At 34.7% G+C, this 24,712-nt stretch overlaps 1 protein-coding gene and 1 long non-coding RNA gene across 5 annotated transcripts in view; one reads left to right on the top strand and one right to left on the bottom strand.

Annotated features, from left to right (window-relative positions):
- Positions 1-24,712, top strand: part of LOC134653613 (uncharacterized) — a 381,090-nt gene that overhangs the window by 228,516 nt on the left and 127,862 nt on the right. Inside the window, exon 1 of one of the 4 annotated variants that reach the window (XR_010097265.1) lies at positions 13,229-13,389. The exons of 1 other annotated variant lie outside the window; for it this stretch is intronic. This is a non-coding gene — a long non-coding RNA (uncharacterized LOC134653613). Of the gene's footprint in view, positions 1-13,228; positions 13,390-20,584; positions 20,626-21,259; positions 21,271-24,712 lie in introns of those variants that run through there. 2 more of the 4 variants (XR_010097267.1, XR_010097266.1) reach the window with 2 other exon arrangements.
- On the bottom strand, positions 8,756-16,914 carry LOC134653553 (uncharacterized). Its single transcript, XM_063508933.1, has 8 exons — positions 16,707-16,914; positions 14,375-14,585; positions 12,239-12,592; positions 11,197-11,382; positions 10,975-11,096; positions 10,682-10,843; positions 10,086-10,256; positions 8,756-9,050 (listed from the first exon to the last, which is right to left on the bottom strand). Exons 1-8 carry the CDS (start codon positions 16,899-16,901, stop codon positions 8,760-8,762), a joined length of 1,692 nt encoding a protein of 563 aa, XP_063365003.1. The 5' UTR covers positions 16,902-16,914; the 3' UTR covers positions 8,756-8,759.

Here is a 24,712-nt window from a genome sequence, read left to right as displayed (position 1 = left end):
TTGGGTCGGAACTCGTGACAATGGCCATGAAGACGTCCCGATCTTGAGAAGACCCGTCTCTTACATCAGCTTGCCACGCTCAAGGGCACGCACCTCTTTCCTCAGCAACATGGCAAAGGAAAGCAACATTTGCCTCGACCTATTAAAGCCCAGTAACCAAAATATGTATCTCCGGAACTATATACAGCGACAATTGATTTCCACGCTGAGTTTTATATTAATATAATTTAGTTTTGTAACAACCAATATTATGTTCTGACACGAATACAAGCCATCTTTCTTCTCATTCTATTTTTCTCCCATTTCAAATTAGAGCTTTTTACAACGAACTGCACGTTGCCAGTCATATTGTGCTACCTTTTAAAACATGTAGGTTTAATTACCTAACGACACAATATCAAGGAAAAAAAGGTGAAATACAAATATTTCTATTTGTAACTAAACTATATAATTAAATTAAATCATGTTTAATATTTCTAAAAATAAATTAACACTAACAGAAATACCAAAAACAAAGAAGTTCCACCAAAACCACTAGCTGGCGCTATGTGACAACGTAATTTACTTTCTTTTTAACGCTCGCACTAATATGTCAGTAAGAGCAAGGTGCATTATAGTAAGTTATAATCACGCTAGCGTTTATGTCAGTGCCAAACTGGTGGTAGCCACACTGCTGTTGTAACACATTACATTTTTAAACGGGTGTTCACAGAAACTTATTTAATATAGAGATAGTGACACATGTAACGAGGGTTGAAAGGAGAAAAATAATTCCAAAGCGACCGCCCGCGCAAACATTAACTAGACTTTTCTCGACTAATGACGTCGGAAAATCAACGTTAGAGGAAATTGCAATTAATGGCCGACATGATACAGCGACGCGACATGACCACAGATTAAACAATGCTGTAGATACGCCACTTGAGAAAGAAACACGTCGCCAAATTATTAGGGATATTTCCACCTCATCATCATAACTTAAGAGCTTTGCCCTTATCGGTGGAGTAATCAATCACCTATCCTTTCTTTCTTGGCTATTCTTTTGTTTTGGTTTCCGTATACGACGCATATTTTTGACTTGGCTGAGATATAAGTATCTGATAACGAATTTTTTAAGTACCTATCCTTATTCAAAAATCAGTGAATGTTAGTTGGTGTCCAATAAAATAGTTTTTCGTATAATAAAAGCATTTATTAAAAGCCGCCCTTGGTGCTCCATTTATAAAATCATCCTGTACTGCCGAACGTCCTTTTTGTAACGACTGTCCTTCCAAAGTCAAAGTTAAGATACTTAAATTGTTGTAGAAAGGCGTCCACAAAAATACTTACGTGTTTTTCTGTACCCAAATCTGTCTCAACTAACTTTTAACTTTTATCAGTAAGTTAAAAGAAAATCCCAAAACTTTTTATTTACACTAAGAGGCGGACTTTTAAATCTTTGTCGTGTTCTTGGAACCATGAAACGGAAAAACTTTGAGATACTTATTTGAGTATACCTACGCTGTAATAGATTCTCTGGGGGAATGTCGACGTGTTAGTATTAGGATGAAATTGTATTGATTTCTGTGCCATCTCTTTCGGTAAGACCGTGAACTACCGGACAACTCAGCTAGAAACGGAATTCGGGTTGTTCCCACTAGTTACCACCATGTTAAAAGAAACACACATTTGAGAAAAACATTCCCAATAGTTACCACCAACTCACTTTGTTTACTCACGGAAATATACTTATTTACTCCAAATTTTAACTGAATCAGATACGGAAGTGATTCAAATGTAAGTTACACGATTTGAATAAAAGTGTGTATTTACATTTGGATTAGACTAATACAGACAAAATGCAGGCCTTTACCGTGCCTTTTGCTCGGTAAATATTATTTTATTAGAATATTACAAATATTGAATGCTCTTATTAGATTGGTTTTAGTTGCAACGTCTACTTCAAACTTTTTGAGAGAGTTCAAAGTTGACAGAATAAGTTAGCCTTAGGTTTGCCAATTTCTTTACTTGCCTTATCCCTTAAATGCATAGTGATGCATTTATACACACAACATAAACATCAAATGTTATGCATTATTAAACAAATTCTATTTGTTCTTGTATATTATTTCAATAGTAAAACTAATAAATTTTCCGAATTATTACATAAATTTACGCAGTATTTTAATTTATAAAAGTTACATTTGTTTATAGACGAAATGTCGGAAAACTTGGAAAAACCTGGAAGTTGATGATTTTTAGTATGTGATTTTGGGCAGATTTTTCGGGGTTTGTAATTATTTTATATTTACAAATTTTATCATAGGAACATCACAAATAGTGTACCTTTCTGTTGGCAGTTAAGATTTTTCCTATACCCCTTACTAATAGCTATATATTTCCAAAAATATGATTTAGACTATGCAACTTTTAACACTGATTTCCCAGTGAAAATCGATGATATAATTTTTTTTACTATTTTTCCTAGAAACGGCAAACGATTATGTGATATATATATTAATTTCGGGCAAAACGAAAAAATCATGTATTTAAGGGTTAAACCGTGGTGTGATCAATTTTCGACTTATTATTATCTTTTAAAAAGATCACATTCCGATGGCAACTACGCAGTAGTATTACTTAGTTTTTCCTCTCGTTGGAAGGTCAGATGGGACTAGCTTTCGTAAAAACTAGTGCCTACGTCAATTCTTGGGATTAGTTGTCAAGCGGACCCCAGGCTCCCATGAGCCGTCGCAAAATGCCGGGATAACGAAGAAGAATAAGGAAGAAGAAGATAGATAAATGCTTAACTACATAGATAACATTCATAACTCAGGAACAAGACAGGATTTGATCCCGGGACCTCCTGTTCCGTGTTCCGTAGGCAGGGTCACTACCAACTCGGCTAGGAGGTATTATTATATTGAAACCAGATCGATAAAGCAGAATCGGCCTCCTTGTTAGAATATTTAAATTTTTACTTCCTAGTAGGTATTTAATGTATGTTAGGTTAAGATTACAATGTAAATATAAGAAGCTTTAAGAATAATTAAGGACGAATTCTCGAAACTCTGTAATAATAAAAAAACTTTGTGAACCCGTTTTGTATTTTTATTGAAAATCACTAGAAAAATATGTCACGTTAAATAGTTATATAACAATTGTAAATTTTATTCATAGGTATATACATTAAAATTATTTTGTTTTTTTAAGTAATTAAGTAAGTAGGTATTAATTTCTAAACAGCGTTTTTCAATAAAACAGACACATCAAGTTTGTTCACCTTTTTTCTCATGCTAACCTAAAACTAAACCCGAAATAAACAAAGTAAATCGAAAAAACAACACCTAACGAATACGTCGCAAAACAAATCAAATTCCATAAAGTAAAAACATTTTCATACTGTTCAGAAATACTCTTGGGGTTGCGTTATCAAATAAGTTAAACTCGATAAGTTTCAGTGGAAAAGTCCCTAAGGAGAGAAGGCAAACAGGAAAAGTTCACACCTCGGAAGATGTGGATTTACGCCGAATGTCTCGTTATGGATGACACTATTTCCCGAATGAACCCTCTAGTTCATAAGAAGCCATATATGGCAGTTATAACATTGAACTCTCTTGACATGTGTTAAAGTTCAAATATAAACAAATAATTTTTATGACGCACTAGAGGGTTAACTTTGTGGTAAATTTAAGGACAGTTGAATGGAGACTTTAACTTGAAAGAAGCATTATTAGGTTTCTGATACTGACACAAAACTATGACACAAATCATCTCTTCATTTGGACATGTAGGCGTATTCGATTTGTTTCCATATGATACTGATCTAATGATAGAAGTGACAGATCAGTTTCATATCGGAAACAGATCGAATAGCTAACTGAAATTCGTCTGGGACAAGAATAATATTTAGTACTTTAGGTTTAGGTGATAATTTTAGGTGTAAAATAAAACCTAGTACTATAAAATTGTCGAAAGCATTGCTAGATCCTTGGGAACGGCTTCTTTCGGCTTATGAGTTGATAATCACTTTTGTGAATTTATTTGAATGCATAATTTTTTTGAGTACGCGATACAAGTACACAACTATTATTGGATAAGTGGATATCTTAGAGTTGGTAACAATCTACGCCATGTAAACAAATTCCCTTTTCTATTCACTAAACACCAATAAATAAAAACAAAACAGTATTCCAGTCAGAATAAATTAGCGTGTAAACGGAAAATAAAATACGGCAAAGAATAACGCAAAGTGAAATCGCCCAAAAAATTAAATTAAGCAAAAGCAATTCATTAAAAATAATAATATTAAAAATGTTCCTTTCGAAGAAATTGAAACTGAAAAACCAAGTCATTCATGCCTAGTAATTAATTCGGTACTTAACAACCAATCAAAGAACTCTTAAATTTCTTGTCTTCAAACCTTTTAAAGATTTTATGAGTTCCATTATCAAAGTGCTTTTGAACTTATTGGGTTGAGATTTAGTCTTGAGTAAGTAGTGACGGGTTTTTCTGTTACGTTTTAAATCTTATATTTGCAATAAATATTTCGTTTCAAGAAATCGTTGTGAATATGGTCTTGCATAAGAACTCGTTAAGCATAAATTTTACAAATGTATGTGGATCTAGAAAGAGATATTTGCATATTATCTGTGTCTGCTTAGCCCTATTTTGTTGCTATTATTATACAACATCTTGCTATAGAAAGTAATGTTTAAAACTGATTTCATTTTTATTCCGTTTAAATTCCAAAACACATGGAAGAAATACCCTGGAAATATTTCACATGCTACCTACCAATCTTTTAACCATGTCATGTTCGTCCATTAAGAGAGCCATTTCAACAGTATTTTAAAAATACTTACGAGTCGATTCGCGGCTTGGCTTTAAAAATAAAATATTACGTTTCAACAACTCGGTTTCAACTTTTTTGTTCGTACTTTTGTAATATTAGTCAAGAAAAAACAGGATGCAGCCTCGGATGCGGGGCGTTCCAATGGCTAGTTTTTCTTGGCTCATCCTATTATATTTTTTTGCACAAAAAACTTTTCTTTAAACATGAAAACATTTTTTTATTTATTTAATCGTATGGCAAGATTTAGGTCGCTTATAATATAAAAAATAAAAAATTAAGAGCTATATCCAATGTCTTGGCCCATAGGGCTGCGTCTTCACTAGGCGCGAGCAGATCTGTATGGTTGCCATTAAACTTTTTTTGAAAACTTTGTACATTTGTCACTTTATGTTTGTGTTTGTTTTGTCATTTTAATTTCTGTCATTAGGTTTCATGAAATAGTTTTGTCATAAAGTAGTAAATATTGTTCATCGGAGTCATAAAGTCAGCAATAAAATACACTGGCAAGCAGCTATATTATTAACTAGCGACCCGCCCCGGCTTTGCACGGGTTAACAAATACATAAACCTTCCTCTTGAATCACTCTATCTATTAAAAAAAAACCGCATCAAAATTTGTTGCGTAGTTTTAAAGATCTAAGCATACATACAGACAGCGGGAAGCGACTTTGTTTTAGACTACTTAGTGATAGATATACACGTCAGTTATCTAATTAAGCTTTTTTAAATATATTTTATTAAATTCCTAAAGCTACCTTGTACCATAGAGAAATATAGTAAGACAAGAGTGCTCACTCCATACATCAGTTCAGACTATTAATTTCAGTGTCTACATCTAGCATCGAGTAGCGGAACTATCAGTACTGCTACTTGATAATAGATGTAGCACCGACCGGAAAGTCTTATCTCAACAGCATAAGACTTTCCGGTCGGTGCTACATCTATTGTCAAATAGCAGTACTGATAGTTCCGCTACTCGATGCTAGATGCTAATAGTCTTTTTGGTACTAAAACTGATGTATGGAGTGAGCAATCTATGTATTTTTTTCTCTATGCTTGTACAAAAAACCTATCTACTCGTAAATAGATCCCAAAATCGTAATACATTCCAGTTCACCAAATGTTTAATTAGTCCCTTTGTTCCCTCTCACCAACATTAAAATGCAGTCATTAGAGTTAAAAAGGTTTTTCACAGTCGCAATAAAGCCCTAGATTCCCCACTAGTTGCGGACATCCTGCTCAGCATTTCGGCCCACGGGGAGTAATGAAAAAGTTGGAAGCCAAAAACTATTCTGCTGCAATGAAACGGTTTTAAGTTCCAAGAAATTTTAGCTTTACTGGTGTGTATTTTTAAGAATTCACGCTGTTTCATGGAGTACTCCAATTTCACGTTGGAATTATGAATGATTTATACTCTCACAATTTTTTTTGGTATACGATAATTCTTTGGTGATTATTGTCTTATTGCATGTGTTCATATTTTTAGAAAAAACAGTTCACGTTTGCTACCTGCTAGACATCGGTTGGTACATGTTCAATTTAAAACAAAAAACTCAATAGACAAGATGTTAGGTTTTTGTTAGTGTTTTTTGTACTAGATAATGGCAAAAAAATAAACTAACTCTGAGATCAGACCAGTAGATACATTACAAAATTGGAGTCGGACCCACAATTCTGGATTGTCGGTGCATCGTGCAACAAGTTTTTGACGCTAAAAATTGTTGGTCTTTGTATGGAGAGTCGTTTATAGATGAAAACCGCATGAAAATCCGTTCGGTAGTTTTCGAGTTTATCGCGAATATACATACACATAGACAGACAAGGCGGGGGAGTTTGTCTTAGTGATGATCTGTTGATACAATTGGTAGCACGAAAGCACGATGGATCCCCAACTAATTAAAAAAAAACACCTTTAATTACACTCTGTTCATTTAAATACTCTGCTTGCCTTTTAATATGATATCCTTTTGCTTTAAAATAAATATCTATGGCAACAATTGGACGTAGTTTAGGGTAAAAGATCCAATCCACAAAAATCTGTTAGTCAAATTTGAACTTTCTGTCAAACGGAAAAGTCGTTCATTTAAATGACAAATTTTAGAGGATGGATCTTTTACGCTAAACTACGTCCAATTTCAGGAAGTCAACTAACGAAATTTAGGAAGGGTTGAAATTGAAACGGGGAATAGATCGGAATTCGGACGCAACTTCATTATAAATAAAAATGATAAAGATACTTGAGATTGGCTGAGCTTGATTCTATTTATTAGATTTCTTGTGTAAAATAGTTTTTCACCATACCAGCTCGTTAACAGCTCTCTTATACTTCAAAGACTCATGACTCATGACAAAAATGCATTTGCTCAAAGATAGCAAAGTAATTTGGGTGTGAATGTAGTCTGGTATTGATTCTTCATAAATTGGGGCCCCGAGCGAGCTCTTCCTCGTTAATTTTATGTCAGGGCAGTTACATCTATAGTCGTATAAAATTCATATCACCATATACTTGGTGCATTAACTATCATCAAGAAACTGTACGGCAAGCAATTTAAAAGATCTGGAAAACAAGTTCCTGATGTTCCCAAAGAATCACATAGTAAATGAACCAAATACACTTTAAAGTTTAAACCTCCGCGAACAGCGCCAATCTCGTAAAGGTAAAGAGCCACTTAGAGCTACTAACTCTCTGTATCTAACTTTTATTAGAATTCTTAGCAGTCCAATAACCTCACACTTGACTTGCGATGGGGAAACAGGAGAGGAAAAAAACGGCGTCTGATCAAGTGGAAAATTACTTGAAAGCAGTACCTCTTGAAATAGGAACGTACGGTTAGGAAAGACGCAGTGCGGTTTATGTCTAATAGGTTACAACATTTGATTAAAGACATCCTACTCCAACCTAATACATATTATAAATGCGAAAGTAATTATATCTGTCGGTCTTTCTGATAACTCTTAACGCTTAAACCACTGAACCGATTAAGACGAAATTTGGTATGGAGATAGTTTGACTCCCAAAAGAAGGCATAAGATCGTTTTGATTCCGAAATTAACTCTTAAAAGGATGAAAGAGGTTAAAAAAATTGTATTGGGAACGAGTTATTTTTTGAGTGAGGGAATTGAATCGTGATAGACAGACATAACGTTATAAAACAAAAAAGGGATTTTTGCGTTTTTTAAATTTCCCTTAAGATGACTCAAAAACGCTGCATGAAATCACATTTCTTGGGAAGGAAAAAAAGGACCGGGAAAGGGATGGAAAATAATGTTTAATGTAAGACTTGATACTCTTAATGTCATCGAAAGGCAGTGTAGTTCAAAAAATACTTAAAACACTTATTCGCATTAATGATGTTTTTAAAATAACTTCTATAATGTTTAAGAAAACCGGGATTGTCACAGGGAGCAACACTGTGTCCCTCACCTTATAGAATGGCAGTGTAACGCTATGGACGGTTCTTTTTTAGCTCATTCGATTATTTAGGAAGCGGAAAATATGTCCCCGTTGTCGTGCCAGTGAACGATCCGCTTGATCTGGCAATATTGGCAGCGAATTCAATTCTGCGTGCGGAGATTTGGCTTTCCAAATTGAGGTTATAAGGAAATATAAGGAAAAGTGGCGAAATGTTGAAATGATTACTTCATAGGTACCTATGTATAACAGTTTAAATAGGTAAAAAAATGTCTTAATAGATATTTACAACATATTTCAGTGCAGAATTTATACAAAAATATTGTCAAAATTGTATTTGAATAGAAATTAATTTCCCAATAAATTGATTTTATTATCAAAATATAAATTTTTCTACATTATGTTTGTTACTACTTATACTTACACATACACAATATTACTTACTAGTGCACATATTTAGTACTATTAAGACAAAATGTCTTTTTCTTATAAACAATTTATAATATCCCACTCTCACGTATATTTTTCCCTCAGCATCCTTCTCAGCAACTTCCCAGAAGGATTTTTTGGAAGACTCTCCAAGAAAACTACACCTTTTAATCTTTTGAATGTTGCTACTCGTGTTGCTACGAAACTCTTGATATCTTCTTCGTCTCCTTTATGTCCATCTTTTAAAACTATGAAGGCCTTTGGTACTTCTCCTGATCTTTCATCGGGTATTCCTACAACTCCAGCATCTAATACTGATGGGTGTTCTTTTAAAACACTTTCTAGTTCCGCTGGTGCTACTTGGAGCCCCTTTACCTGGAATATGTGTATAATTATCTTTACACTTTTTCTTCGTTTTATTACGAGTCACGTAAATCTACTTTTGCATGTCAATGTTTGGTATATCATAGGGATTAAAAATAATTATTATTTATTGCAGCACACAACCAAATGTATGCGATAAAATAAGTGTTGAAGGTTAAGAATGACTCACGCAAGAACGGGCAGAAGCAACCGACACTAACTTCATTTTCTATGACAGGTGACCAGTAATCACGTGATACTCTTTCTATAGAAAACGAAGTGTCAGGTGCCTCGGCCCGGACCCGGGCCGCTCTGTCGTGAGGCTCTTTACATTCTCCTTAAGAATTAGCATTTGTGTAAAGAATATTTGATAATTCTTTTTTATTAGTATACCTACTTAATTATCCAGTACCTACATAAAAATTTAGTTATGTAATGGATATTAGTGTTCAACGTAAAAAAAAATGTATGGATTCAAATTATCTTTGCGGATAATCGCTTATCTGATACCTATAGCTATCTGCAACATAACTAAAATACTTAATCCATTAAATCCAATGCAATTTATTATAGGATGAGGATAAAATCGGCATTTATGCCCTAGTTAAATGCTTTTCATTTCGGTTGCGTAGAAAATACGATATATATACCTACCTACCCTACCTACTACTCATGGACAGAATTAAGACGAATACATACAAATAAAGTTTTAGTTATTGGATTAAAGCACCTAAAGTAAATTTAAAATAAGTGTTTCAACTTTTTTTTTGCATTCCTCTCCATGAATATATAAAAATATCCAAAGTTATTTTACTGTATTTATTCACAACTAAATAAATCAATATTCCCCGGTGGTCAGCTGCATCCGTGGCAGTTTGCATGGCAGGTTTTGGACTTTATTTCTAAGTCAATAAAGGTCATAACAGATGAATTCACTTACCCGCGACATAAACTGTATACGTAAAATTTGCACCAAATTAGACCATTAAGTTTTAAAAATTAATCTACCTACTAGACAAGTTTCATACTAAAACTTATTAAACTTACCTTAATAAGTTCTTTAAGTCTATCAGATATAGTGACAGCGCCATATTCGTCTATATAAGCCAAGTCTCCGCTTCTAAACCATCCTTGTTCATCTATAACGTTCCTTGTGGCTTCTGGATTGTCTCTGTATCCTTTCATTATTTGAGGCCCTCGGATCAAGAGCTCTCCAACCTGTTTAATTATTATTTATTGTATTACCTTTTTACCTCCTTGTTTTACAATTAAGTGCCTGATATGTGTATTAAGGTTTCATGTTGTACTACTACAACTATTATTGACATCAGTAATTAACTCACACAAACGTGAAACCGTTTGTAAACTAACGACGCCGTTTGTAAACAGCGGATTCTTACAGTTTGCCTGCGACATATACATAATTTATAAACTCTCTTTTAAAATGTATTAGCGTCTCCAGCTTACGTGGCTAACGTCCTCACCACTTAGACCATCCGGCCATGCGATACCCTTCCCATTATTCCCAAATTCTCTGGTGTATGATATCTTTGAAAAGCTATGCGCCTGAGTTTCTCGGTCTCTACTCGTATTCAATTTTAAAACTGTTTAAACTGTACGGCTTTATAATGTTAAAATCAAACCTCATTTGGTCCAAGATTCCTCATTTCTGAATCAACTATCTTTAATTCGGTGTTAGGGAGCGCGAAACCCGCTGTCATATAATTAGTTGAACCTGGAGCAGTTGTTGATACCAGCGGCGATGTCTCAGTTAAACCATACAAATGGATAAAGTTGACATCAGGCTGAAATCACAAAAACTTCATTAAATACTAAACCTGTTTAATGTACATGATTCTAATGATAATGTAAATACATTGTGTTAAAAAAGTAATTTTATTTAGTATATTTAAACCTGTTATAAAAATATAGTTACCTTGCACTTTTCCATGAATCTATCTAGATCTAGTTTTGGTAAAGGCGCAGCTCCACAAGCTGTTCTTTCTACATAAGCTAGGTGTTCTTTTTTAGATTCTGGATGTGACCCCAAAAATAACACTGAAAAAAAAAAAAACAAAGTTATTGAAATAAATTTGAAATTAATATTACTGAAATATCTACGTTAAGAACGTTTAATGTATGAATATTTCGTTCTTACCAATAGGAGGAACTATGTACAGCAGGCTAATTTTGTGGTCCTTCAAAGTTGATAGAAATGTATTAGGCTGGAATTTGGGCAAAGTAACTATTTTGGCTCCTATAGATAATTTGTGAAGTGTTATTATTCCTAAGCCGTAGATATGGTAGAACGGTAGCACGGCTATTATAGAGTCTTGGTAGGAAGCTGAAAATTTAATATCAGTTGGATTCATTTATGATAAAGTTAATAAGTGTTATAAACTGAAATAGATGTCATATATTAAAGATATATATATTGCTTGCCCTTAGAGTTGGTGGTTGGTTGGTTAAAGTTGGTTGGTTGGTTGGATTTTGGTCGAGAAATTGAGACGGATTCCACCGTGGCGGGGTGGCGTAGGGGTTCAAGGCGTTAGCCCGGATTGCTAAAGAGCCGGTTCGGATCCGGCCTTCACCACTGGAGGGCATCGTCACTTTTTCTTTAATATATGACATCTATTTAAGTTTATAATTTATGTATAGTAGTGTGACTACTTAAAAAGCGCTGCGCTTACCTTTGAAGCGCTGGTAGCCTAGCGGTAAGAGCGTGCGACTTGCAATCCAGAGGTCGCGGGTTCGAACCCCGGCTCGTACCAATGAGTTTTTCGGAACTTATGTACGAAATATCATTTGATATTTACGTCGCTTTTCGATGAAGGAAAACATCGTGAGGAAACCGGACTAATCCCAATACGGGCCTAGTTTACCCTCTGGGTTGGATAGTCAGATGGCAGTCGCTTTCGTAAAAACTAGTGCCCACGCCAATTACTGGGATTAGTTGCCAAGCGGACCCCAGGCTCCCATGAGCCGTTGCAAAATGCCGGGACAATGCGAGGAAGCTGAGTGTGACTACTTAAAAAACACAAATCAAAATATTTAATAAAATAATTTGATTTGTTCCCAAAGTTGTTAATAAGTGTTATAATATATTTTCTTCCAACAAAGTTTTTTTAGAATGTGCGATAAAAATCTAAATATTTATTTTTACATGTTTCGTCCAAACGAAATCAATATTGTCTTCACACCTGTAGTATCACGATATTGTTTAACTCCTTTAACATCAGCCTGTACACAATTCGTAACTATATTCCTTTGTGTCAATTCAACACCTTTAGGTAGACCTGTTGTACCACTAGAATATGGCAGTATGGCCACATCATCAGCAGTCTTCTTCACATCATTAAGAACACTATGATCGACATCTGTAGTCAACTCTTTAAATGAAATAGTATTAGGAACGAAGCTATCATTTTCTGCTATACATATAACTGGTATGTTCATTTTGGCTAATTTTAACGACTCTCTGATGACATTAACAGTGTCTATGTTACCAATTATGATTTTAGGTTTGGAGAGTAGAAGTTGCCTTTGTACTTCATCTGAAAACAAACAATAAGTAGACTTCAGTTATATTTCTATGTTATTGTCTGCAAGAGATACCTTTTAAATCGTCGTAATAAGACTGCTGGTTGACAAACCTCTAACTTATGTGTAGCCTTGTCTATTTATTTGACCAGTTATTATAACTTAATTTAAGTGGCCGGTATCCATTTTAGTGTCAAAAATGTAAAATTGATAGATTTATTCGATGAAATTGTACACCTTTTGTTACTTAATAGAAATAACAAGTACTTATTAGCACGTCTTCTTATAAGCACTTTTACAGATATTTTTTTTGAAAACAGACTCACTAAATTAGTAACGTTTAGGTAAACGCGCGTAAAGCACTGATTTTGTCGATCTTATTTGTATATTTCGTAAAGTTTGGACTGCTAAAAAAGGTAATTTTGTATTACACGGTATCCTGTACTCCACCTTTAATAGACTACATTGTTGTTATAATTATGATATTGAACAAGAGTAAATGAAAGTTAGACGAAATCAATTTTCACCAGAAATTACTTCAAAACAAATGAAAATTTTTCGTGAAAATCGACTTAATTTCAACGTAATTTTGATACTTAAATAATCTACAACATGTCCTGAAACTGTTCTTATAATTGTTGTTGTTTTGTATAATTGACCACTATAATTTTTTGATGATTTTTTAAATACTGCCCTTCTCGTCATATATTGCCAGTGACGCACGCATGGGACCTCATTATTAAAAGGCAAGATGAGAAGACGTGCTAATAGAAACCAATATTTGTTATTTAGATATTACGTAACAAAAGGTGTACAATTTCAACGACTAAATCTATCAATTTTAAAGTTTGGCTCTAAAATCGTTAACGGGCTCTTAATAAATTGTATTATTTTTGTATCATATCCTTATAATAATTGAGATATTACAAAAGGTTATCATTGTAAAATATATGCTATTATATGTAAACGTAAAGCACAAAGTAGCTTCGTTCATACAAAATTATTTTTTTATGTTTATAAAAAAATGATTTATTTAGGCATACTTACAATCAATCAAACTTTTATTGATAAAATATAAGTATTTTACATGTCAACACATTATTACTACAACAACACACATTATTATTTAATAAATGAAAACATTACTTACATAGAATATCATTATTATTTTAGGACAAACTATTTAAACTTACATATCTTAATTTAAAAATTAGATTTTCATTATCTTTTTTATCTATTTTTTTTATTATCGAGAGGATTAACAGTATAACTTATTTCTATCACATGTACAGTAGAATCCGCTTATAATGACATCGAAGGGAAGTGACAAACACGTCATACTAAGCGGATGTCATATAAAGCATAGTGGATTAACTTCTTATTCTTGGTAATTTTTCCGAATTTATCTCGAATTCCTTTGTAAGAAATGAGTTTTAATAACCTGACCAATTATTATCAACTTGTCACTGAGAATCAAACCTAAAACAACTTACATGCCACGCACGCACTATACGTCCTCGCGGGGAAAGACGTGGGGACGGCCACGAAAACCAGCGAACGTGTCAGTATAACCGGACATAATTTCATGAAAATAGGATTTATAGGTTTGTCACTATAAGCGAAGTCATCTTATCCGACTTTGTCACTAAGAATTGTATATGAAAACCAAACTTCGCACAGTAATTACGTCATAGTAAACGGTTGGTCAGTATAGGCGGAGTCATAATAAACGGATTCCACTGTAGTCAATATGAGTAGATATTTTGTTTTTAAATCTAAAATAAATAAATACTTACGAGGTGTATATATAGGGTTGACAGTTGTCAACTCAGCACCTGCTGTCAATATTCCTACTATAGCTATCACATACTCCGGAGAATTTGGCATCATAGTACAAATTACGTCACCATCTCTTACTTCCAGTTTGGTGCGAAGTTGCGACGCAAAGTTTCGGGAGTATTTGTAAAGTTGATGGTAGGTGTATGAACGATTTGTTAACCCACAAATCTGTTGAATGAAGAAACATTACATAAACACATTTATTTATTTATTTATTCCAACATTGACAAGGGGTTATCAGTATAACTTATCACCTAGTAAGACACTCGGACAAAGAAAGCCAGAAAACTTATTCGCTTATTACATCATTAACTAAATGCGGTTGGTGCAGCTAATTAACCCCAGATAATAGATAACACTTAAGACTTAGATTCACCACCTTAGATTTGCTGATGACATTCTGCTCATTTCTGAACGGTTCTCGGAAATTGATTGCATGATACGTACTTTACAGACCGCTAGCAGAGAGACGGGACTTGAAATCAATATTAGTAAGACAAAAATCATGACAAACAGCAATAAAATTCCACTTATTATCGAAGGTATCGAAATAGAATACGTAAAGGAATTCATATACCTCGGCAAACAAATCTCTTTCGACAGAATCAGTAATGAAATCGAAGTAGAGAGAAGGATAAAGATTACGTGGAATAAATTTTGGAGTCATAAAGAGGTACTCAAGAGTAAATATTTACCGATTAATTTTAAAAGGAAGATTATGGATTCGTGTCTGCTTCCATCACTTACATATGGCGCACGAACTTGGAAATTCTCGAAGAAGGTAAAGAACAAAATAAAAACGTGTCAGAGAAGCAGTATTACAAACATAAAAAAGATACAAAAAATTAGACATACAATTATTAGGGAAAAAACAAATGTGATAGACGCACTAGATTATGCAAGAAAGTTGAAATGGAAGTGGGCCGGTCACGTCGCAAGGATGGCCGACCAAAGGTGGACAAACCGAATAACTATGTGGCCCGGACCAATAGGCAAACGCAAAGATGGAAGACCTTACATGCGATGGTCGGATGACATTTCAAAAATTGCCGGCCCAAAGTGGACTCTAACAGCAGAGGACAGAGCTAACTGGCACTCTCTGGAGGAGGCCTTTACCCGAGAAGGGGTTCTTGCTTAGTGGTATTTTAATGCAATTTTAATTTTAATTTAGTGATAATAATGACATTAATTACGAATATTTTTTAACTATAATAATAATGTATATTCCTTTTAAATTTTAAATTCAAATCTAGATATAACGACATTGTAACTACTTGCAAGAAATAAAAGGCTTTTTTATTTTATTTTAATAGATAACAAATAGCAAAAGGGCAAACTAGTTAGATTTAAACTTTCACGTTTTAAATATATCACCTGCTAAAGGCGACTGATTATTATTAATATTTGAAGCAAGGTTAAGTATAGCTTATACGAGCAGAGCGGATTTTGTTGTCCTTAAATCTTAGGTTATTCTACATTGTTTTAATACAGTTATGTACTTTCGTATAGTTTCGTCATTATTTTTCTAAAATATTTTTTTTACGATATTTCGCTTGTATAGATAAATTGTTTAAAATTTAAACGATAGTTGCAAAAAAGGCAGCCTCCATTCTTGTGACGTCATAGGAGCAGTGCAGTAACAAAGAAATTTCAAATGTGCAGTGCAAACTTTTTCGCTTTTGTTACCCCATACAGAAAAAAATTGAAAACTCTGTATGCATCAACATGAAACTTGGTTTGGTGTAACCGACTCATAGCATTTTATCTATTTTCAAGCCCTGTCAAATAGGGATGATGACACATGTTGAATTTTACAACAAAATCTAGTAAAATAGATAGCAAACGAGCAATTTATCACAATAATGTGGATATTAAAATAAAATATTGAAAAATTACAAAAATACAGGACCTGAAAATTTCAAAATTTAAGTTTTTTTTTAACTTCCAAAAACGATAAAAGTAAGGGTACCATTCGATTCCTTACATTCCATCCAAAAAAATATTGTATGGCAACTATATACATAAACGCAATATTTCACCGCCAAAAACGCAATTTTCTTGTTTTGTCCATACTACAAGATGGGCTCCCAGAGACCTTGACGTCACGTTCCCTTGCCGTTTTGTATAGGGCGACGAGTGAAGTGCGACTGTCCGCCTTTGACTACAATTTCTGACTTTTGTGTTAATTTAATGCAATGGGTCCCATATAGACATTTGATCCTAAAAACAAACCCGATCGATTGATACCATAAATGAAAATTAGTCATGTAGCCTATTGTAAATTCCTACCGTTGCGACTTTATCAGGCCACCTTTCCAGATTCTCCCAAACATGTTCCACAACAGTCCGGTTGGGGATTTGGATATCCTTGTACGGGGAGTGGACGATGTTGTCAGGCGTCCATACGGACTGGTTCCTGAACAAAAGTGATAGGTTCTGCCGCAATGGCAGCCTTCTGACGGTTCTGGATAGTGCTGATGCCATGGCGAAGGCCTCTGAAAAAAAAAAAGATATTTTTAATACAGAATATATACAGGTAAACAGGTATCCCATTGAGGAGGGATTTAAATCATCTCCAGAAGTGCGTAACTTTATTTGACGTTCATAGACGCGCTTTGTACTATGGTTACTTGAAAATATAAACTTTGTTTAGTTCCGCATAACTAATTTAGTTTCACTGGCGGACAGGTCTTGGACATAGTGTCTGCTATAAGTACTTCCCAGTGTACGGCCACATCTCTAAATTTATGATTCTAAATATTATTGAATTGCAGATTCGGGTTGAGATTTTGTTCAATTCACCAATATTTAATTATGTATGATTAATGATGATGATTAAGTACCTAGATAAAGCAATAATTAACAAAAGCAGATAAATATGATAAACATCATGTTTTTGGCATTAATTTTGATATCAAAGTATGTAACATCATTATTTTTGTCAGTTAAGTAGGTACATGTTTGTAACTACAACTGTTTAGATCATAACTTGATAACAACACTGCACGCAAGCGATATTAGCAATGCAAAACTATTTAATAGTAGTTTATGCAACAGTGATATAATAAGGGTTCTTAAAATTCAAGGGTCGAAGTTACAAAACGAGACGTAGTCGAGTTTTGTAAAAAAAGACCCGAGAATTTTAAGAACCAATTATGAGCTGTTGCATACATTACTTTTTCTATGACAGCTGCAGCAAAGTTATTATTAAAAAAAAGAGTTATTATTAAAAAAAAAGAGTTATTATTAAAAAAAAAAGAGTTATTATTTAAAAAAAATTGAGTTATTATTTAAAAAAAAAAGAGTTATTATTTAAAAAAAAAAGAGTTATTATTGTAAATGAAAACATACCTCTTTCAATCAAGATGATCGGAACTTGTATCTTTAAAAAAAATAAAGCAGTTGTATTATACTCATAAGATGACTGCTAGCAGTCATCTTATGAGCCTATAGACAAAGCATTCAAATGACATTGCTTTAGATATCACTGTCAGTCATTTAATTGACACATTTAAGTGCTGGAGTAGAAAAAGTAAATTAAGTACCTAAAATACCTCTTAAGTATGGTGAATAATTCTAAGATAATTTTATTATTGACTAGCGACCCGCCTCTTCTAACGGGTTAACAAATTATACATAAACTTTCCTCTTGAATCACTCTATCTAATAAAAACGCATCAAAATCCGTTGCGTAGTTTTAAAGATCTAAGCATACATAGGGACAGACAGACAGCGGGAAGCGACTTTGTTTTATACTATAGGTAGAACCGATGGAACAACTGAAGGCTTGTAATATGGATAGGTACTATGTCCTATTAGTATATACTAGGCGATTCTATACTTACTTACATTAATATACTTACATAGATAAATTAGCGACCCGCCCGGCTTCGCACGGGTTAACAAATGTACAAAAATCTTCCTCAAGGATCACTCTATCGATAGGTGAACACCGCATGAAAATCCGTTCAGTAGTTTTTGAGTTTATCGCGAACATACAAACACACAAACAGACAGACGCGGCGGCGGGGGACTTTGTTTTATAAGGTGTACCTAGTGATGATACTCAATAACTTTTAAAATACTTTGAACAATTAAAACACAAACAAACATACATTCTCTTTCCTATAATAGAAATATGTTATGCTCTAACAGAGCTCTGAACCCGACACCGTCTTTTTGTAAGTAGGGCTATGAGAAACTAGTTTAAAGCGTTAATTTATTGATTTTATACTTACGTATCTATACTTAAATGTCACAACTACGTTTTCAATCAAACTTTTACGAATAAAAACTAAAAAACTCACCTACAACACAGTGTTGACACTGAACTTCTTACAAAAACTAATGAAATTTGGTATGGAGATAGTTTGAGTCCCAGGGAAGGACATAGGGTAGTTTTTATCCCAGAAATCACATTTTAAGGGGGTGGAAAGGGGGGTGGAAGTTTGTATGGGGAATCGATAAAAAGCAGATTGGGTAAAAATAAGCTACCCAAATTAATAACTCCACGCAGATGAAGTCGCGGGCGAAAGCTAGTACAAGTAGGTACATCTACTAAAACGTACACAGCATCCAACGATATGGTACAGACTGATCTCAAATAACTCAATAGTATGATAATGGTCAGTGACAAAACCAGTTTCAATTGATGGCAACAGCGTTATAGTTTGCTTTTAGTTATTTCATTTTTCCATCCGATTTTGAACTTTATCACTATTGTAATACAGTCGATATTTAAATAAATAAATAAATATTATAGGACATTTTTAGACATATTGACTAAGCCCCACAGTAAGGTCAAGAAGGCTTGTGTTGTGGGTACTCAGACAACGATATATATAATAAATAGATATACAAATACATAAATACATAGAAACCCACCCAAGACTCAGGAACAAATATCTGTGTTAAACACACAAATAAATGCCCTTACCAGGATTCGAACCCAGGACCGCCTCTTAACAGGCAGGGTCACTATCCACTACGCCAGGTCAGTCAGGATATATAAATGAAAGTGTTTTTGGACTTGAAATAAATATTACCTATCAATCGGTTGTTTGATCGTTAGTACAATTGAGACTGATAGTTGTGACATTTATAAATGTAAATCTTAGGGTGACATGCCAGCCTATTATGGATAGCTTTATCCATCTTTATCCACGTGATAAAATAACTGTCACTGTTTAACACCGTGGGAAAGAAAGTGACGGACACCGTTTTATCACGCTGTCACGTAGACAAGAACGACCATCATATCCGTAATGGTATTTATCTTATCAGTGTATGTAGCATTGTAGCATTAACTTGTCTCCCGATAGCTTTTGACAGATACTTATACAGGGTGTCTCCTGTAACAGGAGCAATAAATTAAACTGCAGGCTCTACTCCTCAAACTGACCAACATTTGTTCAGCAACTTTTGGAAATAACTTATTTTTTGATTTTTATTACACTTTAAAGTTTATTCTAAGACGAAATATTGCTTTTGTCACAGGGAATGTCAAACACACTGATGTCCGCGTACATTGAAGGCAATATTTATTTTGTATGAAAAAGATTAAAGAGTAGAAGTCTAAAGGATTCATAATTTTTAAAAGTTGTTTAACAAAAGTTTTGTATTTTGAGGAGTATAACATGTTTTAATTATTTGCTCATGTTACAGGCAACACCCTGTGTTTATACGACAGATCAACTAGAAACAGGTAAATAATAATCTGATTTGACTCCTTGTTGATATATTTAATAGTAGCTTCTGCCCGCGACTTTGTTTGTGTGGTATGATGATGATGAATGTTACAACAGCTCGCGGAGGTATTTTTGATTAGTTTATTTGTAGTCTAGGTATTCATTAATTTAGTTATTTTTAAGTAATTTTTTTCTACAACCCAGTTCACAATAAAATTATCTTTCGATTTACCTTCAAAATGTATATCAAACAAACGAGACAATTAGGTCATCATCTTCCTCGCGTTGTCCCGGCATTTTGCTACGGCTCATGGAAGCCTGGGGTCCGCTTGGCAACTAATCCCAGTAATTGGCGTGGGCACTAGTTTTTATGAAAGCGACTGCCATCTGACCTTCCAACCCAGAGGGTAAACTAGGCCCGTATTGGGATCAGTCCGGTTTCCTCACGATGTTTTCCTTCATCGAAAAGCGACTGCTAATATCAAATGATATTTCGTACATAAGTTCCGAAAAACTCATTGGTACGAGCCGGGGTTCGAACAAGCGACCTCCGGATTGCAAGTCGCGCTCTTACCGCTAGGCCACCAGCGCTACAAAACGAGACAATAGGTACATAATATAATATTGGTAGGGATACCCGACAAGGTGAAATATCAATCACTGACCATACTCTGCATAGTGACTTTATTGAACAACTTTTATTATGAGACCAATGCCGACATCGCGAAAAAAAATTTGGCTGCCCCATAGAAATCACCGGCATCAGCCGAAATGTATGAAACAGCCAAATGATAATAAAAAAAATGAAACATCGGGTTGCACTCCGGGAGTGCCGGCAGAAGTGAAAACTCAATGACATCTTACGTCTTACGTCTTACGCTCTCGCGAGTTTAACATTTTTTCCGCATCACAAAAAGTGCACGGCGCCGCTAAAGAAGTTTTCACTTCAAAAATAAAATTAAAATAAGTTTATTGTACACATTGTGGGTGCATAGCATGGGTTAAAAAATACAGCATTTCCAGGGGTCCAGCACTAGGCTAGGCCTGTATTTGACTGACTGAATATGGAAGATGATCCGAAGTGTAAAGCTAAAGTTTCATTTGGGAAATGAAACTACTGCGATAGGTTTGTTGGGAAGTGAAAGTACACGTGTTACACGTGACGTGTAGACATTTTTTTCTATCTCTTATGCTAGATTTAATTTGTTATCAAATTCACTTCGATAACGGCAGTTGAAATATTTTTATCTTTTGATATACTCGTAAGGCGTTAAGACGTGAGATATTGCACAATCGGATTAGGATTAGGTCTAACCTCGAAATCTCTAGAACAGTCCTGAAATTTGGTATGTATGTTAATTAAAGGTCTCTTTTTCATGTCCACACTATTTGACCTTTGGGGACCTCGAGGAATCGCACCATCTTGGAGAAATTTGCATTTTTCTCGGAATCTAAGTTCTCTATGACAATATGATGTAAGGCAACATTAAAGCTTAATAAATTCTACACAGAAAAGTCCTAGATGTCTTTGCGGAAAAAATCCTTCTTGTTATAGAAAATAATTGCTGAATCCAGATTTAGCGCTTACACCCTTTCAGGGGATATCTTGGAGGATAATGAATTCCACTTTTGTCTCTCTATGCATTTGTATACGTTCTACATTTCAACATTCAACATTCAAAAACACAAAATCAACATTTTACTCGACTGCGACTTAAACAGAAAGTAGGGTTATGGGTATGTTAAATACTGATATTCAGTACATCCTGTAGCCAGAGTTGCGATTTATTTGAAATACTTCTATTTAAAATGCAAATACAAAATGCAAAATACCTATTTTGTATTTTGCATTTAAATGCCTTTTAGTAAAAAGCATTTTGTATTTTATTTGAAATACTTTTCGAGATGTATTTTGCATTTTGCATTCATTTCAAAATGCAAAATACTTTGTGATTAAGTTTAGCCAACATTACCAGTCAAACAAAATGAAATGAACGAATGACGCTTGTATTGCCGAATTTGACCGATAGAGGCGCCTACTGCTAGCCATGCCAGTCAGAGTGCGCGCCTTATTCGCTCCGTGCAAAGCACCCGTAGGGGAAGCCGAAACGATCGCAGCGCTTGATGTGGCCAATAATGACAAGATTGGTATCAGTGTTTCTGTCAATTCCCATACTTCTCAGTTATTTTAGCTTTATAATCATACTTACGATAAAAATTGGTCACGATAGCTATTGTGTGGTAAACTGCAATAATACTGGACGAAACCGTAATAGTAAATTTTATATATTTTCAACGCCGAGCTAGATATTAGCTTTTTATACCATATAGTACTATTCCAGGCTTAACAACGTAATGGCTAAACATTTTATCTAGTCTATGTCAACACAGTTTTTCTTGTATGTTAATAAAATAGCTAATACAGTGTACCAACATTAAGTGATTGTAATATTAGTTATTTAAAGCCCGTCAAAAGCACACTTTTGGCACGTAGGGTTATCTGTCGTCTGTCACAAGTGTCACAACAGACATTGTGCCTTAAGCGGGAGAACATAAATTTTTAACATAAAATGTGTTGATTAAAACCTGTGAAAAAGGTCAAAGTTTTTATAATTGCAAGCATCGTACGTATCCCCAGGAAAAAGATCACTAAGTGAGTCATCAAAACATAGTGAAACATGCGTTTATTCATTGAATTTGTAACGAAACAACAACGAAGGATATTGACCGAATAATATAAAATACACAGATAATTCTTACTGTTTTCACTAAAGCAAAAACCAAGTGTATTTAACATTAAATACGAATAGATTCCGCACATTGTTAAGTACATTATAGTAAATATTTTTAAGGAATAATCTTTATTTTGTTGCGCTCGCTATTTGACAGCGCCGACCACGTTGCGAACGCTAGGCGGCGCTGCCATCGTGCACGGTCTCAATAGTCGTTTAGACTTGCGGCTCGCGGCTCGGCTCGTGGCTCGCCTCGACGCACTCGCGTTCGGCTTGTCATTCGGTTATAAACCTTATGCCGTGCCGTTAGTGTTTAAATTATATTAGCTCGACGAGCTTGCGAGCCACGAGACGAGCCGCGAGCCCACCGCTTACACTCGCGTTTCGTGGCGCGGCTCGCGGCTCGTCTCGTGGATCGCGCGAGAGTCTAAACCGGCTATTATGTCTGACTAGTGTCAATGTCAAACGAAAACGACGAACATGATCTATGGCTATGAAACGCAACGCCGCTGACGCCGACGATTCGATTTCACTGATTTATTGTTTGCTGGTGCTGGTGAAGTGGTTACTGATTTGATTTGATTACCTACTTTTATGATATTGAAGTGTTGTTGTTATCCCTACAATACAATACTGGAACGGCTATGTACTGTACTACAACAAGATAATTTAGATAATGTAAACATTTACATGATTTACATTATTGATACGCGTACCTACTGATAAATATGACCAAAATGTCATGCATAAGGTGCCATGTTATTAGACGTTTTTGTTTGGCTCGGCATTGTGTCTCTATTTCTCATGATAAATAAGTACCTAAAATAAATAAAAATATCTGAGATTTGGTCAAAAGGTATTTTATTTTGAAAAAGTATTTTGAAAATACCTATTTTGTATTTAGCATTTGAAATACAAAACGCAAAACTATTTGGTATTTTGCATTTGAAATAGTAAATCTGAAAAGTATTTTGCATTTTGTATTTAAATGCTTTTTTAAAACCATTTTGTACATCTCTGCCTGTAGCTTAGGCTACTGCAGGGCGGATTTTTTTAAACGACGTATGGGTGATTCCGCTTGCCCTTCACTACCTGTTTTCAGTTGTTTTATTAAAGAAAATTCGAAACAGCCGCCTTGAGAGGACACCAAATATTAAATCATATTTTTTCTTCTAGCGCCTAAACTATTGAGTGGATTTCAATAAACCAGACATCAGTAGATCCATAATTGGTACACGAGTGCTATGCAAAACAAATTTACTAAAATAAACGGAGAAAAAATGATTAGGACCAAAAAATGTGATTGTAAAAACAGATTTTAGGGCTTAAAAAACCGTAACTCAACGCTGCGCTCAAAAACGCGCATTACTGATGTTGGAGCTAAGACCGCCAAGCTGAAGTGGAACTGGGCCGGCCATGTCTGCCGTATGCACCCACAGAGGTGGGCCAAAATAGCCACAGTATGGGTGCTGCAAGATGGGCGAGGATCTGGTAGGCCCAGACGGAGATGGCGGGACGACCTGGACGCATATCTCAACGATTGGCAGGAGATTGCTCAAGACCGAGTCGAGAGGAGATTGAGGGGGGAGGCCTTTGCCCAGCAGTGGGCTTATAATAAATAAATAAAAAATATTTATTAACGAACAAAAACAATGGTAGATAAAACTGCATAAAAATAAGTAACTAATCACCGAGCCACTTAAATTTACACAAAACTGTTGCATAACGATAACGATAGACCTGTTTCAGTTGTGTTTGTCTTCATAAAGGTAGAAAATTGCTAATTGACCAAACCAGCCAACGAGCAATTTCACAGCCAAAAATAAACTTTATAAATTGCTGGATAAAACTGCCTATCCAACACTTATTAAAACAA

Source organism: Cydia amplana, chromosome 13, assembly GCF_948474715.1.
Source record: "Cydia amplana chromosome 13, ilCydAmpl1.1, whole genome shotgun sequence".
Taxonomy (NCBI): domain Eukaryota; kingdom Metazoa; phylum Arthropoda; class Insecta; order Lepidoptera; family Tortricidae; genus Cydia; species Cydia amplana.
This window is presented reverse-complemented; position numbering and strand designations above follow the sequence as displayed.

What these genes read in the sequence shown, in the direction of transcription:
- LOC134653553 (XM_063508933.1), bottom strand. Translation starts at nt 16,901, where the DNA reads ATGGCATCAGCACTATCCAGAACCGTCAGAAGGCTGCCATTGCGGCAG. An exon ending in ACAATATCGTGATACTACAG is followed by an intron (nt 11,383 to 12,238) that starts GTGTGAAGACAA and finishes TTAAATTTTCAG; the next exon opens with CTTCCTACCAAGACTCTATA. An exon ending in GTACATAGTTCCTCCTATTG is followed by an intron (nt 11,097 to 11,196) that starts GTAAGAACGAAA and finishes TTTTTTTTTCAG; the next exon opens with TGTTATTTTTGGGGTCACAT.